Source organism: Kryptolebias marmoratus, linkage group LG14 (assembly GCF_001649575.2).
Source record: "Kryptolebias marmoratus isolate JLee-2015 linkage group LG14, ASM164957v2, whole genome shotgun sequence".
Lineage (NCBI taxonomy): Eukaryota > Metazoa > Chordata > Actinopteri > Cyprinodontiformes > Rivulidae > Kryptolebias > Kryptolebias marmoratus.
This window is the reverse complement of record NC_051443.1, coordinates 9247294-9264824: the sequence shown is the minus strand read 5'-3', so window position 1 is coordinate 9264824 and position 17531 is coordinate 9247294. Positions and strand designations below refer to the sequence as shown.

The 17531-nt window shown below is 41.4% G+C and overlaps 1 protein-coding gene across 2 annotated transcripts in view; it reads left to right on the top strand.

Moving 5' to 3' along the window:
• The window catches only part of tln1 (talin 1), a 68377-nt gene that overhangs the window by 42179 nt on the left and 8667 nt on the right, over window positions 1-17531 (top strand). Inside the window, exons 31-54 of one of the 2 annotated variants that reach the window (XM_017427437.3) lie at window positions 84-223; window positions 319-412; window positions 560-649; window positions 1451-1573; window positions 1664-1807; window positions 1899-2060; window positions 2269-2409; window positions 3173-3354; window positions 4026-4158; window positions 4785-4886; window positions 5040-5210; window positions 5435-5683; window positions 5897-6016; window positions 6161-6307; window positions 6401-6567; window positions 7517-7700; window positions 8554-8679; window positions 9275-9391; window positions 9560-9745; window positions 10078-10185; window positions 10692-10694; window positions 13705-13810; window positions 15669-15793; window positions 16069-16194. In XM_017427437.3, coding sequence (XP_017282926.1) covers window positions 84-223; window positions 319-412; window positions 560-649; window positions 1451-1573; window positions 1664-1807; window positions 1899-2060; window positions 2269-2409; window positions 3173-3354; window positions 4026-4158; window positions 4785-4886; window positions 5040-5210; window positions 5435-5683; window positions 5897-6016; window positions 6161-6307; window positions 6401-6567; window positions 7517-7700; window positions 8554-8679; window positions 9275-9391; window positions 9560-9745; window positions 10078-10185; window positions 10692-10694; window positions 13705-13810; window positions 15669-15793; window positions 16069-16194 — 3246 coding nt within the window. The remainder of the gene's footprint in view (window positions 1-83; window positions 224-318; window positions 413-559; window positions 650-1450; window positions 1574-1663; window positions 1808-1898; window positions 2061-2268; window positions 2410-3172; window positions 3355-4025; window positions 4159-4784; window positions 4887-5039; window positions 5211-5434; window positions 5684-5896; window positions 6017-6160; window positions 6308-6400; window positions 6568-7516; window positions 7701-8553; window positions 8680-9274; window positions 9392-9559; window positions 9746-10077; window positions 10186-10691; window positions 10695-13704; window positions 13811-15668; window positions 15794-16068; window positions 16195-17531) is intronic. The other variant, XM_017427438.3, reaches the window with a different exon arrangement.

Genomic DNA, 17531 nt, shown 5'->3' with positions numbered 1-17531 from the left:
GAGGAAAAAAATCAATTCAGTTCGAAAACAAATACATTGTTCTAATACAAAATTCTCTGTGTTGTCGTTCTCATCTCCTCTAGTCTAAAGAGGATCAGACACAGGTGGTGTCCAACCTTAAAACTATCTCCATGTCATCAAGCAAGCTGCTGCTGGCAGCCAAGGCTCTCTCCACTGATCCCAGTTCACCGAACTTGAAGAACCAACTAGCAGCAGCTGCTCGGTGAGAAGCATTTTCTCTTCTCTAGATTTGCCGTGTAGTTTTCATTCCAGCTCTTTTTCGTTTTTATTAACATGTTCGAGGCGTTGTGTTTTCAGGGCAGTTACAGACAGCATCAACCAGCTCATCACCATGTGCACTCAGCAGGCCCCAGGTCAGAAGGAATGTGACAACGCTCTGAGAGAGCTGGAGGTAACAACCTTTATACAGCTGTTGTGCCATGAAACGAGTGCTGATGGGTTAATCTCGTTTAATCCATATAACATCAGGGCGAACAAAAGGAAAGAATTGTGCGTTTTTTACAGATGTTGGCTCTGATTGTTCTGTGTCTGTGTGCAGTCAGTGAAAGGGATGCTGGAAAACCCGGCAGAAGCGGTAAATGAGCTGTCCTTCTTCGAGTGCATCGACAGCGTCATGGAGAACTCGAAGGTACAGCACATGTCGCTGCTGCTCTCCCCTCTGATCAGCTCGCTCTCCTTTCCACAGATTGAGTCTTACAAGAGACACTTTTTCTGACTTGCATGTCTGCGTCATTATTTTTGTACCAATGCAAAGCTTCAGATCTTTTAACAATTATCCCGATTATCAGGTTTGTGACTAAACATCAGGAAGCAGCTGCTAAACTTCTCACGTTTCTCCAAAACAGAAATTGAAATACAAAGAGAGAAATACAAATTTACTGACTTAAATCATTATGGCTCATCTTATATAAATATATATCTTCTTGCATAATAAAGAGTGCACAGTAACATTTGTCAAAAAATCCTATTATTCACAGACTGCTGACCGTTATTATGGATGCAAACGCAATTAAAATGTCATTGAAAAGCTGACGCAGTTTACTTTATAAACAAACCAAACATTTCTAAGTAATTACTAGACAGTCATGTTATAACTTCAACTATTACTTCCAGACATATTCTTCAGGGTGTAGTAAAGAAAAGATATGAAAACACATTTTTACTGCAACATTTTTCAACTACAAGAAGCTACGGTAACTCTACAGGGACAAACAGAAACATGTAGCAGCTACTCTGCTGACTCGTAAAGTGGCAGCACAGATTAAATTGAACAAAATCGACATTTGATATCTTAAAAAATATTTCAGAATAATCCATGTCATGCCTAAGCATCTAAAAACAAGTCCTAGTGAAGAACTCGTCATAAAACAACCCTTCAGATGAAGCTTTGTGTTTAAGTCTTTGCTGCTCTCTTGCTTCCTGTCAACAGGTTCTTGGTGAGTCCATGGCTGGTATTTCACACAATGCTAAGAACTCCAACCTGCCAGAGTTTGGAGACTCAGTCAGTGCCGGATCCAAAGCCCTGTGTGGTCTCACTGAAGCAGCTGCACAGGTAACGTCTTTATTTTACCTTGGATATATCTGTCACAAGACGCATCACTTCAGAGACAAATAGAGACCAGCGATCTGCTTATGTCTGTAGGGTGCCTATCTGGTGGGAGTATCAGACCCCAACAGTTCAGCGGGTCAGAAGGGCCTCGTGGATCCTACCCAGTTTGCTCGGGCTAATCAGGCTATTCAGATGGCCTGTCAGAACCTGGTGGACCCAGCCTGCACCCAGTCCCAGGTGCGTGCTCGCCTCACTGCAGACTGACACCAGTGTTCAGTTTTACTGCCTTTTGTTTTGGTGATCATGTGCTACGTTTCTCTCTGCTCAGGTGCTTTCTGCAGCTACCATCGTGGCCAAACACACCTCCGCCCTGTGCAACGCCTGCCGCCTGGCCTCCTCCAAAACTCAGAACGCTGTCGCCAAGAGGCAGTTTGTTCAGTCGGCCAAAGAGGTGGCCAACACCACCGCCAACCTGGTCAAATCCATAAAGGTTTGCTCCATCTGTCAAGTCTACACCATGATCAGTCACTTGTGTTGAGTAAATTAAATTGTAGTAATCAGTCAAGTTAATTTCTATTTGCTAAATGTAGTCTTGTTTAGTATTTAATCAAAGAGATGGCCCAAAGGCTATAAGAGAGATGAGCTCTGGAAACGTGGTCTGCTGGAGAGTTCTGACTGATATCCTGTTCCTTTTGCAGGCTTTAGACGGAGCCTTTAATCAGGAGAACAGAGAGAAGTGCAAAGCTGCTACTGGTCCTCTGATAGAAGCCGTGGACAACCTGACCGCCTTCGCCTCCAACCCAGAGTTCGCAAGCATCCCCGCCCAGATCAGTCCGGAGGTCAGTCCTCACTCAAGCCCATTCGTTTGAATGTGTTCATGCACAACAGTAAAAAAAAAAAAAAAAACAGGAATCCTTGTTGCTTTTTCCACTATTTGTTATGAACATTGGTGCTTTCTCAAATGGAGCAGGCGGAACAGCTGCACCCACATTTTCCAAAGTGGGAGTGTAGACTTGTATTTTTCCTCTCCATTTTTTATTAAGCACTGACAATAATGATTAATATGGATCTTTGTGACATTCAGTTTTTAGATTGCTGTTCGAGGCATCTTTACTTTTCTCAAATTAAAAAAACAAACAAATAAGAACTGCACTTTTCAAGAAGAACAAAAACTGACTGCTCCATCCCCCACGTCATAGAAAACAAGATTTCGCTAACTTTTTCAGATTATAATTCTTTATTTGTTCAGGATTTTTATGAAGTCAAAGTGAAATATAAACATAATAAAAATCTTGGTTTCTCCTCATTTTTAATAAACCATTCTTCTGTAACGCTACTCTGGTTTTGCCAGTTTTGAGAGCCCAACTCTTTAAAAAGTTCAAGTTAGCTAATTTGAACGTTTTGTGCTGAAATGCACCTTCTGCATTCCTATGGTTATGCTTTTTACTTTAAAAACATTTTCTCCCTAAATAACTGTCTAAACAATAGTTTAATTTCAGCTCAAAGATGAAAATAAAATATAAATAGGAGTGGTCACAAGAATGGTACAACAACAAATGTGATTTATTTTCAACGCGGTTTTTGTTGCCACTCTTTGTTTAGGGTCATGCAGCCATGGAGCCCATTTTGGCAGCAGCACAGATGATGCTGGAGAGCTCCACCGGCCTGATTCAGACCGCACGCTCTCTGGCTGTCAACCCCAAAGACCCGCCCAAGTGGTCAGTGCTGGCTGGACACTCGAGGACCGTGTCCGACTCTATCAAGAAACTCATTACCAACATGAGGTAAGATCTGCTCTTCGCTCCTGGAGCTGAGGGAGATGGGCTGCATCTCATCGTGACATACTGGAAAAGCCTTTAATCTTTAACCATCAAATGTCAAAACATGATGGTGCTACATGATTAAAGACAAATAATATTTCATGTAGTCATGTTGCAATAACATTATGTAACTACAGAATTTGTATTTTTTGTGAAAATGCAGCGTGAATTCAAATTCAAAATTCAATTTTGATGATGATGAGCTGTCCTCAAATTTGACTCTATAATATTTTGGTATACAGACAGTTGACAGTTGATATGAGGTGTGATGATGTGCTGTGTTTGCCAAACATGACACTACACTTTCTGGCCAAACGTCTCTATTTTGGTCTCATCTGTCCAAAGGACACTGTTCTAGACGTCTTTGTCTGTTCAGATGCGACTTTGTAAACCTTTGTAAACCTCAGCTGTGCTGCTGTAATTGGGTAAAGACAAAGCAACAGTGACACACTTCGGATTAAAAGCCTTTTCCAAATAAACCTTTTTGCCATTTTCATTTCAGAGTAGTTTTAAAAATTAAATTTGCCTCTTGGGTTTTTGTCAGACGAACCCTAAGGATCTCAGAGCACCTCATTGCTCTTGTAGTAGTTTCTTATTAAAGAGTCCCTGTGTGTACATTTCCATGATGTGTGCAGAGAAAAAGCCCCCGGCCAGAGAGAATGTGACAATGCTATAGAAGTGCTGAATGGCTGCATCCGAGAAGTTGATCAGGCCTCGCTTGCTGCCATAAGTCAGCAGCTAACACCCCGAGAGGACATCTCAATGGAGGTAAATACACACCGAAGTTTTCTATGCTTCACTCTTTAGATGTAAAATGCCTTTTTTGCCAGAAGCTGTTGGGAGCTTTCTGATGTTCAAGTTGGACAACTCTGTCTATTAAACTCATTAAAAGTCAGAAACCTCCTGTGTTGCTTTGGTATTTGCTTTTTTTCAGGTTGAAGATCAGCTGACTGGCTTTTAAAATGGCTTTAATTTTATTTTGTTTTTAAACTTTAAAGTTTTCATGGTAACAATCTATGAATCAGTTTTTAAAATTTTTATTTTACAGAAAAGTACACGTAAGGTAGAACAGTAAAATCACCACACCACCTGCATAAATTAAGGAGACAAAGTTAATTTTACCAACTCTTCTGAGATTTGAACGTGTGCTCAGGCTTGTTTAGAGAGCTTGTGAGACTGATTATACTTGAATAAAAGTCATTTCAAGGTAGATGTTATATTATGTGTAAAACCAAAGTTAAGTTAACAAAACACAACCCCCCCCCAGAAAAAAATAGTGTGTAATAAAGCTCACATCTGTGTGATAACGCAGTTAGACATATAAGAGGAGGGTATGTTTGTGTTTGTATTAGTGTGAATTATATCTGCTTACAGAACATGTCTGTATGTTGTAGACCCTTCATGAGCAAATGGCTGCCTCAGTTCATGAGATCAGTAATTTGATTGATCCTGTGGCTGTGGCTGCTCGATCAGAGGCCTCCCAGCTGGGACACAAGGTAAAAACACACAACATCTCCACAGCCTGGGAGTGTTATTCAGTTAGTGGTCCGTTTAAAGGCTGGCTATAAGTGCACGTCTTGCATGCTGCGAGTATTTCTGAATCTGTTTTGACTTGACATGAATGGTTTAATCACCGCACGTTTCAACAGGTGTCTCAGATGGCTAGTTACTTTGAGCCCTTGATCATGGCGGCCATTGGCACAGCGTCTAAGATCCTCAGCAGCCAACAGCAGATGGCTGTCTTAGATCAGACCAAGACCCTGGCTGAGTCAGCCCTGCAGATCCTCTACACTGCCAAGGAGGCTGGAGGAAACCCCAAGGTACTGAACTAAGCGTTTGTAACGTGGTAGTTTCTTAAGATCTGGTGTTTTGGTTCTCAAAGATATATTAATAATAATGATTTTACTAAAACTCGTAAAAGTAATTACCAGATGTAACTACTTTAAGCCTAAAAAATGTGAGTATATATGTTAAATAAGGAGTCAAACGTGTTAATCTGTTTCACCCAGAGCCAGTTCCTAACCACCCAGTTTCCTGTCTTCAGGCAGCACACATGCAGGATGCCCTGGAGGAGTCGGTGCAGATGATGAAAGAAGCCGTGGATGATCTGGGGGCCACGTTGGCGGAGGCCGCCAGCGCAGCGGGTGCCGTGGGTGGCATGGTGGACTCCATCAACGATGCCATCAATAAAATGGAAGATGCACCTTCACATGAACCCGAAGGCACCTTTGTGGACTACCAGACTACCATGGTGAAGACGGCCAAGGCCATCGCTGTCACTGTGCAGGAGATGGTAAGGAAGGGATCATCTTCAGAGGTTTATGGTTTACTAATAGTTTGATTGGATTTTTCTGCATTTTCTGATAGAAAATTGTTAAATAAACATCTAAAAAAATCCATCAATATGGTTCATCTGTCACCATTAGTCAGAACTTGACTGATGGTGACAGACTTGGGTATAACTATTGAACAGAATCCTAATTTTTGTGTTTTCTTGTTTGTTTAGGTGACTAAGTCAAACACCAACCCAGATGACCTCGGAGGATTGGCCAACCAGCTGACTAATAATTTTGGGAATCTTTCAAACGAGGCAAAATATGCAGCTCTTACAGCCGAGAATGACGAAGTGAGCAAAATCTTTCGGTCACTAGCTTGCTTTCTTTTCCAAGGACACTCTTTACCACGATGCCATTTTAGCTCAACATACTTTATTTTTCATACACTTCATAATGTCAACTAATTCTTATACAATGTTGCTTTTTTTTCCCAGATTGGTTCTCACATTAAGAAGCAGGTGGGAGAGTTGGGCTTCAGCTGCACAGGTTTGGTGACCAAGGCTGGTGCTTTGCAGTGCAACCCCGATGACACCTTTACTAAAAAGGAGCTGATTGAAAGTGCCCGCAAAGTCTCAGAGAAGGTCAGACAACAGTCACTTAACTTGGTATACTAAAAGTAAAAAGTGACTTGACTTAAGCTACTATAAGTCAGTTTGTTTGTCCTTTACTTGCAGGTCTCCCATGTGTTGGCGTCCCTCCAGGCCGGTAACCGTGGCACTCAGGCCTGTATCACAGCTGCCAGCGCTGTGTCTGGGATCATTGCAGACCTGGACACCACCATCATGTTTGCCACCGCTGGCACTCTGAACCGAGAGAACGCTGAGACCTTTGCTGACCACAGGTACAAAGTCCTGTGGAGACCCTCTATAAAACGAGCTCATAACTGAGGACACTGTTTCAAGGGTGTCTTTTTACTAAAGCTTCTGAGTGCGCCACTAAATTTAACAGAGCACTTTTACTCATTTCTAGTTGGTGAAAGTCATTGTTCAGTCTCAGATCCAAAGATCCAAAGTTAAAGTAAAAATTTAAAACCGTTTTGACTTTTGGTAGCATGCCAACATCATCTTAACAGATTGACAATCTCTGTCAGTTATCTGAAAGTATATTGGAGCTTAGAGATGCTTGCCCTGCCACAATAATGTCGGGGAATAAAAACAAACAAAAAAACTAGTGCATTGTGCTCCTCCTGCTGCAGTGAAACTCATCTCTCAATAACAAATTCCAGGATATGACGTTGGCACAATTGAATTGTGCCTACGGCTAGTGTGTGCTAGAGACAAGTTGGAGGCATAAAATTGAGACAAAATACGCAAATTTTCACTTGGAATCATAATGAATGACACAGTTTCAGGGATTGATTGGCAAAAAACACCATACAGCTCCAGAATTACAGAAAATTGATTGCAGACACCGGCGACGACTCAAACTACTTTAGTTTGAAAGAAAATTACTTGCGTAAATTTTTCAAATATGTCTTAACATTCTTGCAACACGAAAATTGCTTACTCTCTTGAACATTTCGAAATGTTTAAGAAACTCCCTCGCAAACGCTGCTCCCAACTTGTCATAAACTGCTGCAGCCCAGTGACGTACCGTACTGACTTCACGCAGCATCAGCACATTTATGGTGCTCACAATAAATGACCCATTGAACTTTATGGGAGTGTACCACCACAGCTATACTGTAATAGACAGTCATGCACTTGTTGCTTTCCATGCCGATTGCTTAGTTTTCTTTATTTTAGCTGTCTCCATGAAAACCTTAAACCTTCAACCTTCCCTTTTTTCAGAGAGTGCATTTTGAAGACGGCCAAGGCTCTCGTGGAGGACACCAAGCTGCTGGTTTCTGGTGCCGGAGCCAGTCAGGAGAAACTGGCTCAGGCTGCCCAGTCGTCTGTGACCACCATCACCAAACTGGCAGAAGTGGTCAAACAGGGAGCGTCCAGCTTGGGTTCTGAAGACCCAGAGACTCAGGTACAACATGGACCACAGCTGTTACATGTCCACTGAGGTGGATCTCTTTCAGATAAAAACTTCTGAAGCTGATGTTCTGCACAAGCTCATCATTCAGTAAATCTAATTTATTAACATTTTGATTGTCTTTTAGTGGTGGTTTTCTGTTTAAAAAGTAGTTTTGAGCATTGCTTAAAACTAACTGAACCCAAAAATGTACACCCTGAGCATGTGTGTGGATATTTCTCCTCACATTTCTACATCTAGAGGCTGTTAGCAGAGGCATCCGTCTTCACTTTTCATTTAGGTCTTTTCTACATTTTTGCTTACTTTTGTTTAAAAACAAAATAATTCCCAAATGGCTGTTTTATTTGGATCAAATTATAAAAATCTTTAATTTGAGGGGACAAAATTTCCACCTGAGCACAGATCTACAGCAACAAGAGCTATTTTTTTTTTTTTTTTTAATTTAAGAAGAAAAAAGTATGTTTTATATTATACATCAAGACCTCTTCAAAACAGACAAAAACACACAAAAGAGCAACCATATGAACTTAAGTTGTTTTTATCTTGTATCATTTTTGGAGCAAACCTGGAGCTGATCTTATTCTCCTTTATTAATGACAAATAGGCTTTATTAGCTTTTGAATAAGCTTTTTCAGTTATTTCTCTTTCATTCCTGACAAGGTGAAATTATTTAAAAGTAACAGAATCCCCCATCCTTTATGAATTTATCAAACTTTAAAATATCACAGTCTAAACTAATGAAATAACTACTTTTCTGTGTTATCAAGTGTGATAAATGGTGAACAAGTAACTCAGCTTGTGTCTGAAGACAGTTTCCTGAGCGTACGCTGCACTCTGTCTTCTCCAGGTGGTCTTGATCAACGCGGTGAAGGATGTGGCCAAAGCTCTTGGTAACCTGATCAGTGCCACGAAGGCAGCAGCAGGCAAACCTCACGACGACCCGAGCATGCTGCAGCTGAAGAGCTCCGCCAAGGTAAAGATGCAGATTTCTCAGACTCTGGAAGTTTGTTCTTTATGTGTCTGCCGGTGGACATCGTTGTCCAAGTTTACACTTTAAAGGAAACAATTCAGAATATAAACTCCCCCGCTATCCATCTGTTACAGGAAAAAAATTGTACTTAGACGTCAAATGTCGCCAAAAAATAGACTCAGAAATCTGGAAAAGTCTGTATTTTGAAATATAAAATATTCTGGTTTGGTAGTCCTGGTATGATAACCCAACAAATGGCTGTAGATGTCTTGTGGAGCAAGGGTATAAAAGTTATTTAGAACCCTTTTAAATTGACTCTCATGAGCTCTGTGTTGGGAGTCTAGTCTGGGGCTGTAAAGTTTTAGAAGCAAATTATTGGAAAAGTTTTTTAAAAAATGGGGTATTCTTGTTCATTATAGTGGCTCTGTTTTCATATATATAAAATCACTTAAGCTGTTATAAAGTTACATCTGTTATATTTGAATGCACCTTTAGCAGGAAGTGTTGTGGTGTTTTTATACAGAACGCTTTATAAAAAAATGAAAAAACCCCATCAGGGTCTAATCTGAGGCCGTATGATCTGATCGGATCTCTTTAGGTGATGGTGACCAACGTAACATCTCTGCTGAAGACTGTGAAGGCAGTGGAGGATGAAGCCACCAAAGGAACCAGAGCTTTGGAGGCCACCATCGAACACATCAAGCAGGAGCTGGCTGTGAGTGGTTATACGTGGGGCAGCACTGGAGTAATATTTGCTTCTTTTCCGAGGAGGAGACGCTCCCTCCTGGGATTCGGTCTGAATCAGACGTTTGATGCTGCAGACTTAAATCGACGGACGCGAAGAGAACTGTCTCGCTCACGGTGTCCCGGTTTTGCCACGCAGGTGTTCTGCAGCTCCGACCCGCCGCCGAAGACGACCACACCCGAGGAGTTCATTCGCATGACCAAGGGGATCACCGTGGCAACAGCAAAAGCAGTGGCTGCTGGGAACTCCTGTCGTCAGGAGGACATCATCGCCACCGCCAACCTCAGCAGAAGGGCCATTGCTGACATGCTGCACTCCTGCAAGGTACGCTGGGCGCCTATAAGGAACTTCACACAATGCATGCTGGGAAATGCAGCACAGACATGAGCATCACAGGATTTTTTTCTTTTCTAAAAGACAATGCCCCATATTCCTCATGGAAGTAGTCCTTTCCCTAATAGCAGAGCTTTTGTCCAACTGATTTTCTGATCTCCCGTTGATTGTGGAAGAATTGATTCATATTTCAGTTCAATTCAGGTTTTTTTTATAGTGTTTTAAGAGTTGAGTTAAGTATTGTACACTGACTTAAAGATTGTCCTCTTCCTGCTCTTTCCGTGTTTAGCTGAGACATTGTCCTCCCTCTGTTTGTCTTTCAGGAGGCTGCGTACCATCCGGACGTCGGCAGGGACGTCCAGATGCGAGCTTTGCGTTACGGCAACGAATGTGCCTCTGGATACCTGGGCCTGCTAGAACACGTGCTGGTGGTAAGATGTCCTCCTAATGAAGATGTAGAGAGGGTCAGAGCTTACTGCAAAGCTACAGAAACAAGACACCTTCCCTACTTTTTAAAAACGTTTCATCAGATAAAATCTAATCGGGACTTTTCAGTAAAAACAATATCGAGACTAAGTGTTACTAAACACTGATCTGTGGAGCAATGAGGTCTTTCCCCACATCTTTTTCACACTAGTTTCTGAGTTTTCCTCAACATCAAAGAATAAACCTTTTTTTTTTTTTATTGGGAGTATTAGGTATGTGTAGAATTTGTATCTTGTACAGCTATAATCTATCCATCCTTAGTTGGATTATAATTTCAGTGGCTCCTAATGCTGTTTTTGCTTGAACTGCTCAATGTTTTTCCTCGGATCCACATCTGGATCTACAGCCACGTTCAAAATATCACATGTATAATCTCTGACTTTATTTATTTTTTATTTTTGTTTCCCCTCAATCATTATTTAAACTTGTGGCTTACTGCTGCTGGTGCTAGCCGGTGAGTACACTGCCTGACCGACATGCACAAGTGTGGCGCTGCATCGTTTGAATAGTACTCTGGGTACTTCATGTCACACCAGCTCTGCATAATGCATCAGTTGTCTTAGCTGGAGGCGTTTAAGTTTAGTCTGGGTGTGTTATTTACCTTTTGTCTTGTTGTAGATGTGACTGGAGCTGGAAACTAAAAGAAATAGCCTGTTTGTTAGTATTACCACTAACGTGTGCATGGTAATGCTCACTTATTAGTTTTTTTTCTCATTAAATAAGAACTTGGAGCAGTGAGCTTTAAATGCATTAACATCACTTTGTGTCTGATAAAACTGATAGATGTGCGTTTTTGTGTCAGCAGGTAATAACATGTTCTGACCACGTGTTAACGTCAGATTGTTGGTGTGCAGTATGGGGGGGTGTTTTTGTTTGCCTGCAGGATTAGTTCGCGCCCCCCTGCATGCGTTCCTCTGGTGTAACATCAGTCTTTTTCTGACATCACTTCTGAATAAAGTTGAGCTGGCTTCGGGGCTGAGCCCTGTTAAGTCCCTGCACCTGTCACACACAGCTCCAACCTGAATATTTTCTGTCTGTCCAGGACAGTGGAAGGTCATCGGTCATACCTCAAGCTGCTCTGCTGTTATTGTCACTCAGTCATAAGATGGCAGTGCATGCTGGCTGCCATTGGAAAAAAAAACAAAACAAATGCATTCTTTCCTCTTACAGCGAGATGCGCCTGTGTTTCTGTCTCAAAGCAAGTCAAAATCAAATTATTTGGATTAAAATTAAAATTTGAAAAAGGCATAAACTGAACATGCACATATAAAACAATCATTTAAAATAAATCAACAAAAAAATACATTTTGGATCTCTTTATACGTTTATGCACACGTACACACATAAAAAGAATGTATTAAAAACAAAAGGGCTAAGACATGAACAAGACAATAAGACCTAATATGCGTTCACAAAAACAAACATTTTTTGCCTTTTCTTAAAAATATTAGCAGCGGAGCCTTCTCTTAGATCCAGAGGTAGTGCGTTTCATTTTATTGGAGCACAAAAATGGATGACTAAATTATCATGTCTGATTGGTCTATATCTGGTTAATATCTCCCTTATTGTATATATTGTGGTGCAAAGCCATTTAAAGCTTTATATACAATTAATAAAGTCGCAAAACTGATTCTGCTTTCAATAGCAAGCCAGTGCTGAGCTCTAAGATGCGTGTTCAAATTCACTACCTGTGAGAATACAAGCAGCTGCAGTTTTGATTGGCTGTAGTCTGATCCTTTCTGTCTCTGTTCAATCAATTTTAGTCCCAGATTCCCCCAACTGACTTTGTTGGGGGTTTTTTGGGGCTTGTTGCTTCACGTCCTTGAGCCTTTAGGAAATGGTAAATGGACTGACTTCACACAGTGCTGCACTCTTGAAGTCTTTGACCACACACATAATAAGGTTCAGTATTTTGGCCAACACCACGTTGATGTGGTGGCTGAAGGTAGACATCCCGTTCTATCTGAACCGTCCTGCTCAGGAACCCTGGATCCTGGCATTCACACAGCTATTGCTTTGACACCTGCCACTAACCCAAACATTTTTGCAAACCAATCCCACACTCCACATGTTGGCAGCACTCTGTCAGAAACCACACCAGGCCCCCTCAATACCACCCCTGACTGGTGTCGGGAATGACTCTACGTATTAAAGGTTGTGTATCTTATTAGGTTCATTTAGAAATGTGCTCACTTATACGACAGAACTTCTGGTGTCAAAGAAATACAATTTAAAACCAGTGGGAATTAAATACTCAGGGCACTATACAGGTAAATGAATTGAGGCCAAATTTAATAATCAGACAATTCATTATTTAAAAGTTCATTTTAAAAACTTGTTTAGCAAAGGAAACCAATTGTTGCATCAAACTTTCACTTTGGTTTAATCGCCTGTCCTGAACATGGACCGAGTGGAGAGGAGATCCAGCAGAACATGGTTCAGGACCAAAAATACCTTCTATTAAAAGAAAAAGATCACAGCAAAAACTTAAAGATAACTGCATTTGCATATTTCACATGAGAGTAAAGAAGGTAAAGACAAGATGTTATGGGATGTTCTCCAGCAGCCTGAGCCTATAGCAGCATATCTAAAGAGATAGGACTGGCTTTGAGTTCCCTCAACTAACTATAAACCTAATCTAAAAGGATAGTTTTAATCCTAGTCTTAGAAACAGAGGGGGTGTCGGCCTTCTAAACCAAAACTGGAAGCTGGTTCGAGGCCAGAGGAGCTCGATAACTGCAGGCTCTGCCTCCCGTTCTGGGAACCAGTGAACCCGCAGTCTGGATTTTCAAACTGGAGCAAATCTATGTTCTACATGGAGCTCTCCCTGTTAGGCAACATCAAGGAATGCTAACATGCCCAAAGACCGAGCAGCACCAAATATACAAGCGAAGGCTCCATGTGCGTGCTGGAGTCAGATGAAACGGGGGCGGGGGGACGCATGCCTAGCTCAGGATCAATCTGGCCACATGCACAGCACCCCCGTGTGGCTGATTGGGCTCATATTTCTTCACAGACATCATTTCCAGCTGCACGGCGTTTAATGTTTCAGACTCCTCCGGCCGATGACAGTTTGAGTTGCAGCATAAGAGGGAAAATGAAACTGAACCTGGACAAACCTTTCACTCAAACGTAATTGATGTGGCATGTGAAACAGCAAAAATCACTTTTAAATTTATGTGGAGCTTAAACAGTGACTGTTTTTTTATATGCTATTTTATCCGCATCTGATAACACCATCAAGTCTCTTTATAAAAATCTACAGAATCAGTGTTTTTTTTTAATACTTATCCCAAAAAAAGAACGGGCTTTGTGAAGTTTCTGTGTCTCAGTGTGATTAACTTGTTTAAACAACATACAAGATAAAGCCAAAGGTGAAATTACAAAATGAATATAAATGAGCCTATAATCTTTTTTTTTTTAAATCACATGAAGCTGAACTTGTCGTCTTCTTTCATTCACAGATCATCCAGAAGCCCACTCATGACCTGAAGCAGCAGCTGGCCAACTACTCCAAGCGTGTGGCCGGCTCTGTCACTGAGCTCATCCAGGCTGCCGAGGCTATGAAAGGTATCGTAACCTTTGACCTGTGCCCAAAAGGGCTACCAGATCAAAATATCTTTTGTCCGTGTGTTTCTTGAAGGTAAGAGTGTCTGTATGGAGAGAGCAGATGTTTCAATAATCAGCCAGCGTTTTCTGACAGTGAACAAGCTGGCAGCCAATCTGAAGTTCTAACCACAGTGTTATATTGGCTTTGTTTGCTTCAGCAATTATCTGCAGTTTTCTCTGTTATTACTAAAGAGAAGGGCTGCAATGCTGTATTTATTTTAGTTCGTAGTGTGTTTCAAAATGGACTATATCGTGCCTTTCAAGGCCACTCAAAGCATTTTACAACACAATCTGACCTTATTTCCCCATCTACACACATTCATACAGCACTCTACTACATCCTTACAAAGCTACCCTGAATAAATTATTTTACAGAGTCTAATCAGTGCTTTAAACTTCATTCATACACCGATGGGACACATCGTAGGCAGTGAGGTGTTCAGGGTCAAAAGTAATCTTTGTTTTGTTGCCCTACAGCCAAGAGTTTAAATGGATTTTTATTTTAATTATAATAATAAATCTACATACAGTACTCCATGTTAATGAAACTGAGGGACAAACTTCTTTTAAATAATTAAATATATAAAACTGCAAAGTGACGTGTTCATATGCAAAGTGGATCTTATTTAAGTGTCACATGATCGCAGTATATACACACCTGTTCTGATAGACCCCAGAATCAACACCTCTAAGCAGTGCGGGCTAGCACCAAGCAAACGGCATCATGAAGACCACACAGGGTCAAGGACAAAGATGTGGAGTACAGATAAAAAAAAATCCCAAACCATGAACATCCTACAGAGCTCTAATAGAGGGTCGTCCACTAAAAGCTACAAACTGGACAAAAAGGACGTCAACCAAGAGGCTGAAGCTAACTGATGGAGCTGGACTGCTCTTCTGTCCGTAGGACCACTAAAAGCTGCAAACTGCGCTTCACTGAAGAGCAACCACAAAAAGACAGCTTAAAGAAAAACAAAACACAGCAGGCCATTTAGAATTTGCTAAAATGCATATTAGAAAAAAGGTGTTGTGGTCAGATGAGACTAAAGTTTTACCTTTTGGTTATGAAGAACAGCACCATTTCTGGCATTAACCTAATTATGCTGAGAGCACCATCCACACAGTGAAGCATGGTGGTGGGAACATTATGCTGGGGGGATGTTTTTTGTCAAAGTGTTGACTTTAGGGGGTTGAACACATATGTGCACACCACATTATAGTCCTATACTCTTATATATATTAGAATCTTTTTAAACAACCCCCAATTTAACCTCAGTAATCTGGACTATGTTGTGTAGATTTTTACTTAGAATCAAAGTAGAAATGAATTTATGTATTCCAGGCTGTAAGGCAAGAGAATGAAACGATTATCAAAGGTGGTAAATACGTCTGCATCCCACTGTATATAAGCTCTTTCCTGGTTAAACTACATCCTCCCAGTGTCTCTGTTACTAATATCTCCACACTGGATTAGGTCTGCCAGCATGATGAATATCAGCAGGGCTTCTTCGCACCACCCAGAAGAATCTTAGTGAGAAGACCCCTAACATACGTAACCTTTAGTTCACTGTCTTCATGACGGAGGTTTCTCTGTCTAGCTTCTTAGATTTAAAAGCTAATGGAAACAGACACCTTATTATCCCTTCTTAATGCACACAGAGATGACATTTGTAAAGTGCCTGAAAGCATATTTGACACAGACCACAGCCTCTGCCTTTTTTTTTTTTTTTTTTTTGAAGCTTGAATATCTTTGAGAAGAGTGTAGATTGACGTTGTGTTTTGGCACCGACTGAGCCAGTATTATTTTTGTTTGCTGTAGGAACAGAATGGGTGGACCCCGAGGATCCTACTGTCATCGCAGAGAACGAGCTGCTGGGTGCGGCGGCTGCTATCGAAGCAGCTGCCAAGAAACTAGAGCAGCTCAGGCCGAGGACCAAACCCAAGGTTAGCGGTCTTTTTACAGCGACAAGGTATTCACACCTAATTTGTTAACCTAACCCCAGGGTTACCCTCAGTGTTACATATCAGCCAGCTCCTCAAACCTTACCTTGCTTACTTATTATTTCTCTTATTTATAATTATTCTGAACGCTTACTGTACACCTATCCTATTTTTTTCCCCCACTCTCTAAGCGTCTTTTACCTGACGTCCTCTTTAGTTCGACACAGACCTAAACCAGTGTGTTTATTGCCTGTTGGTTTTCTCCCTCTTATAAACAGGAGGCGGATGAGAGCTTGAACTTTGAGGAGCAGATTTTGGAGGCAGCCAAGTCCATTGCAGCTGCCACAAGTGCTCTGGTCAAAGCTGCTTCGGCGGCACAAAGAGAGCTTGTTGCTCAAGGGAAGGTACGTGACACCCCACAGAGAAACAATACATAAAACCGAGTGATAACTCAGTCGTCTTTGCTTTTTTAAGTACTTGTAAATCGTCAGTATTTTACCTGCAGATGTGAGTTTGGAGAATCAGAAATATTATTATAGACAGACCGAGCAGTACAACCAAAGAGCAAACCCAAAAGAACGTCCATGTTGCGACACCTCAATTCAGAAAACATTTGCAGAGATTTGACAAACTCTCTATTATTTATTTTTATACTGTGTCAGTTTTGAAACAATATAAAATGACAAGTCATGGTTCACATTAAAACCAGCCCCCTAGCTTTTCTGGACCCCCTTGAGTTTGCCTATAGTACCAACCAGTCCACAGATCATTTCACACCCGCCTAGTCTTACACCATGAGGAGAAAAAAGAACAGCTACGCCATCTTCTCATCAGCTTTTAACACCATCATCCTGCAGCAGCTCATAGTGAAGTTATCTCTGCTCAGACTGAAAACCTCTCTGTGGCTGGATTTTGAACTTCCTGTCTGGAAACCAACAGACAGTTTTTGTTAGTAGTAACTCAGGGATGTGTACTCAGTCCTTTGCTCTTCGCTCTGTTCACACATGATTGTACTGCTGAATTCAGCTCAAAGCAGCTCATTAAATTTGCTGGTGATACAACAGTGCTGAGACTCCTCTGCAATGACAAATAAACAAATTAACATCTTCCCAAGTTCCTCACACAAACAAAACAAAACAAATCCTCCCTTTAATGTCTTTAAATCAGGGGTGGAAATTAGCACCCGCCACCCGCCAAATGCGGGTAAATATTTGAAGTGGCGGGTGAATTTGATCAACACACACGCCACTGTGGCGGGTTGGCAATTTGAACAGAAAAGGTGTTATTTGTCCTCCTGACATATAGGGGGCAGTAATGTGCTCGAGTTGCTGCTGTTACGTCGAGCCGCGTTCCCCAATGACTTATATGGAGTCATATAAGTCATTGGCGTTCCCCCATCAGATACAGAGCTGTGTGAAGCTGTTCACACAGCTCTCTCAGAGCTACGGTTCCCCTGCGTCTCCGTTCATGTTCAACGCTCGTAACCGCCGCGCTGTGCTCGCGCTGTGCTCGCGCTGTGCTCGCGCTGCAAGGGAACTACGGAGACCGTGAAAGGTCAAACAACTTGTTTTGGCGAAGTTAACCCACTGTTTTGCTAGCGTGATAGACAGACAGACAGACAGTGTTATGGACAATATAGACTGTGTGGACAAAAACAATAATTAAAATAAATAATGACTTATCTATTAACAGAATTGTTTAGAGGGGCAAATATTTCTCATTAAAAAAACAAAAAAAAAAA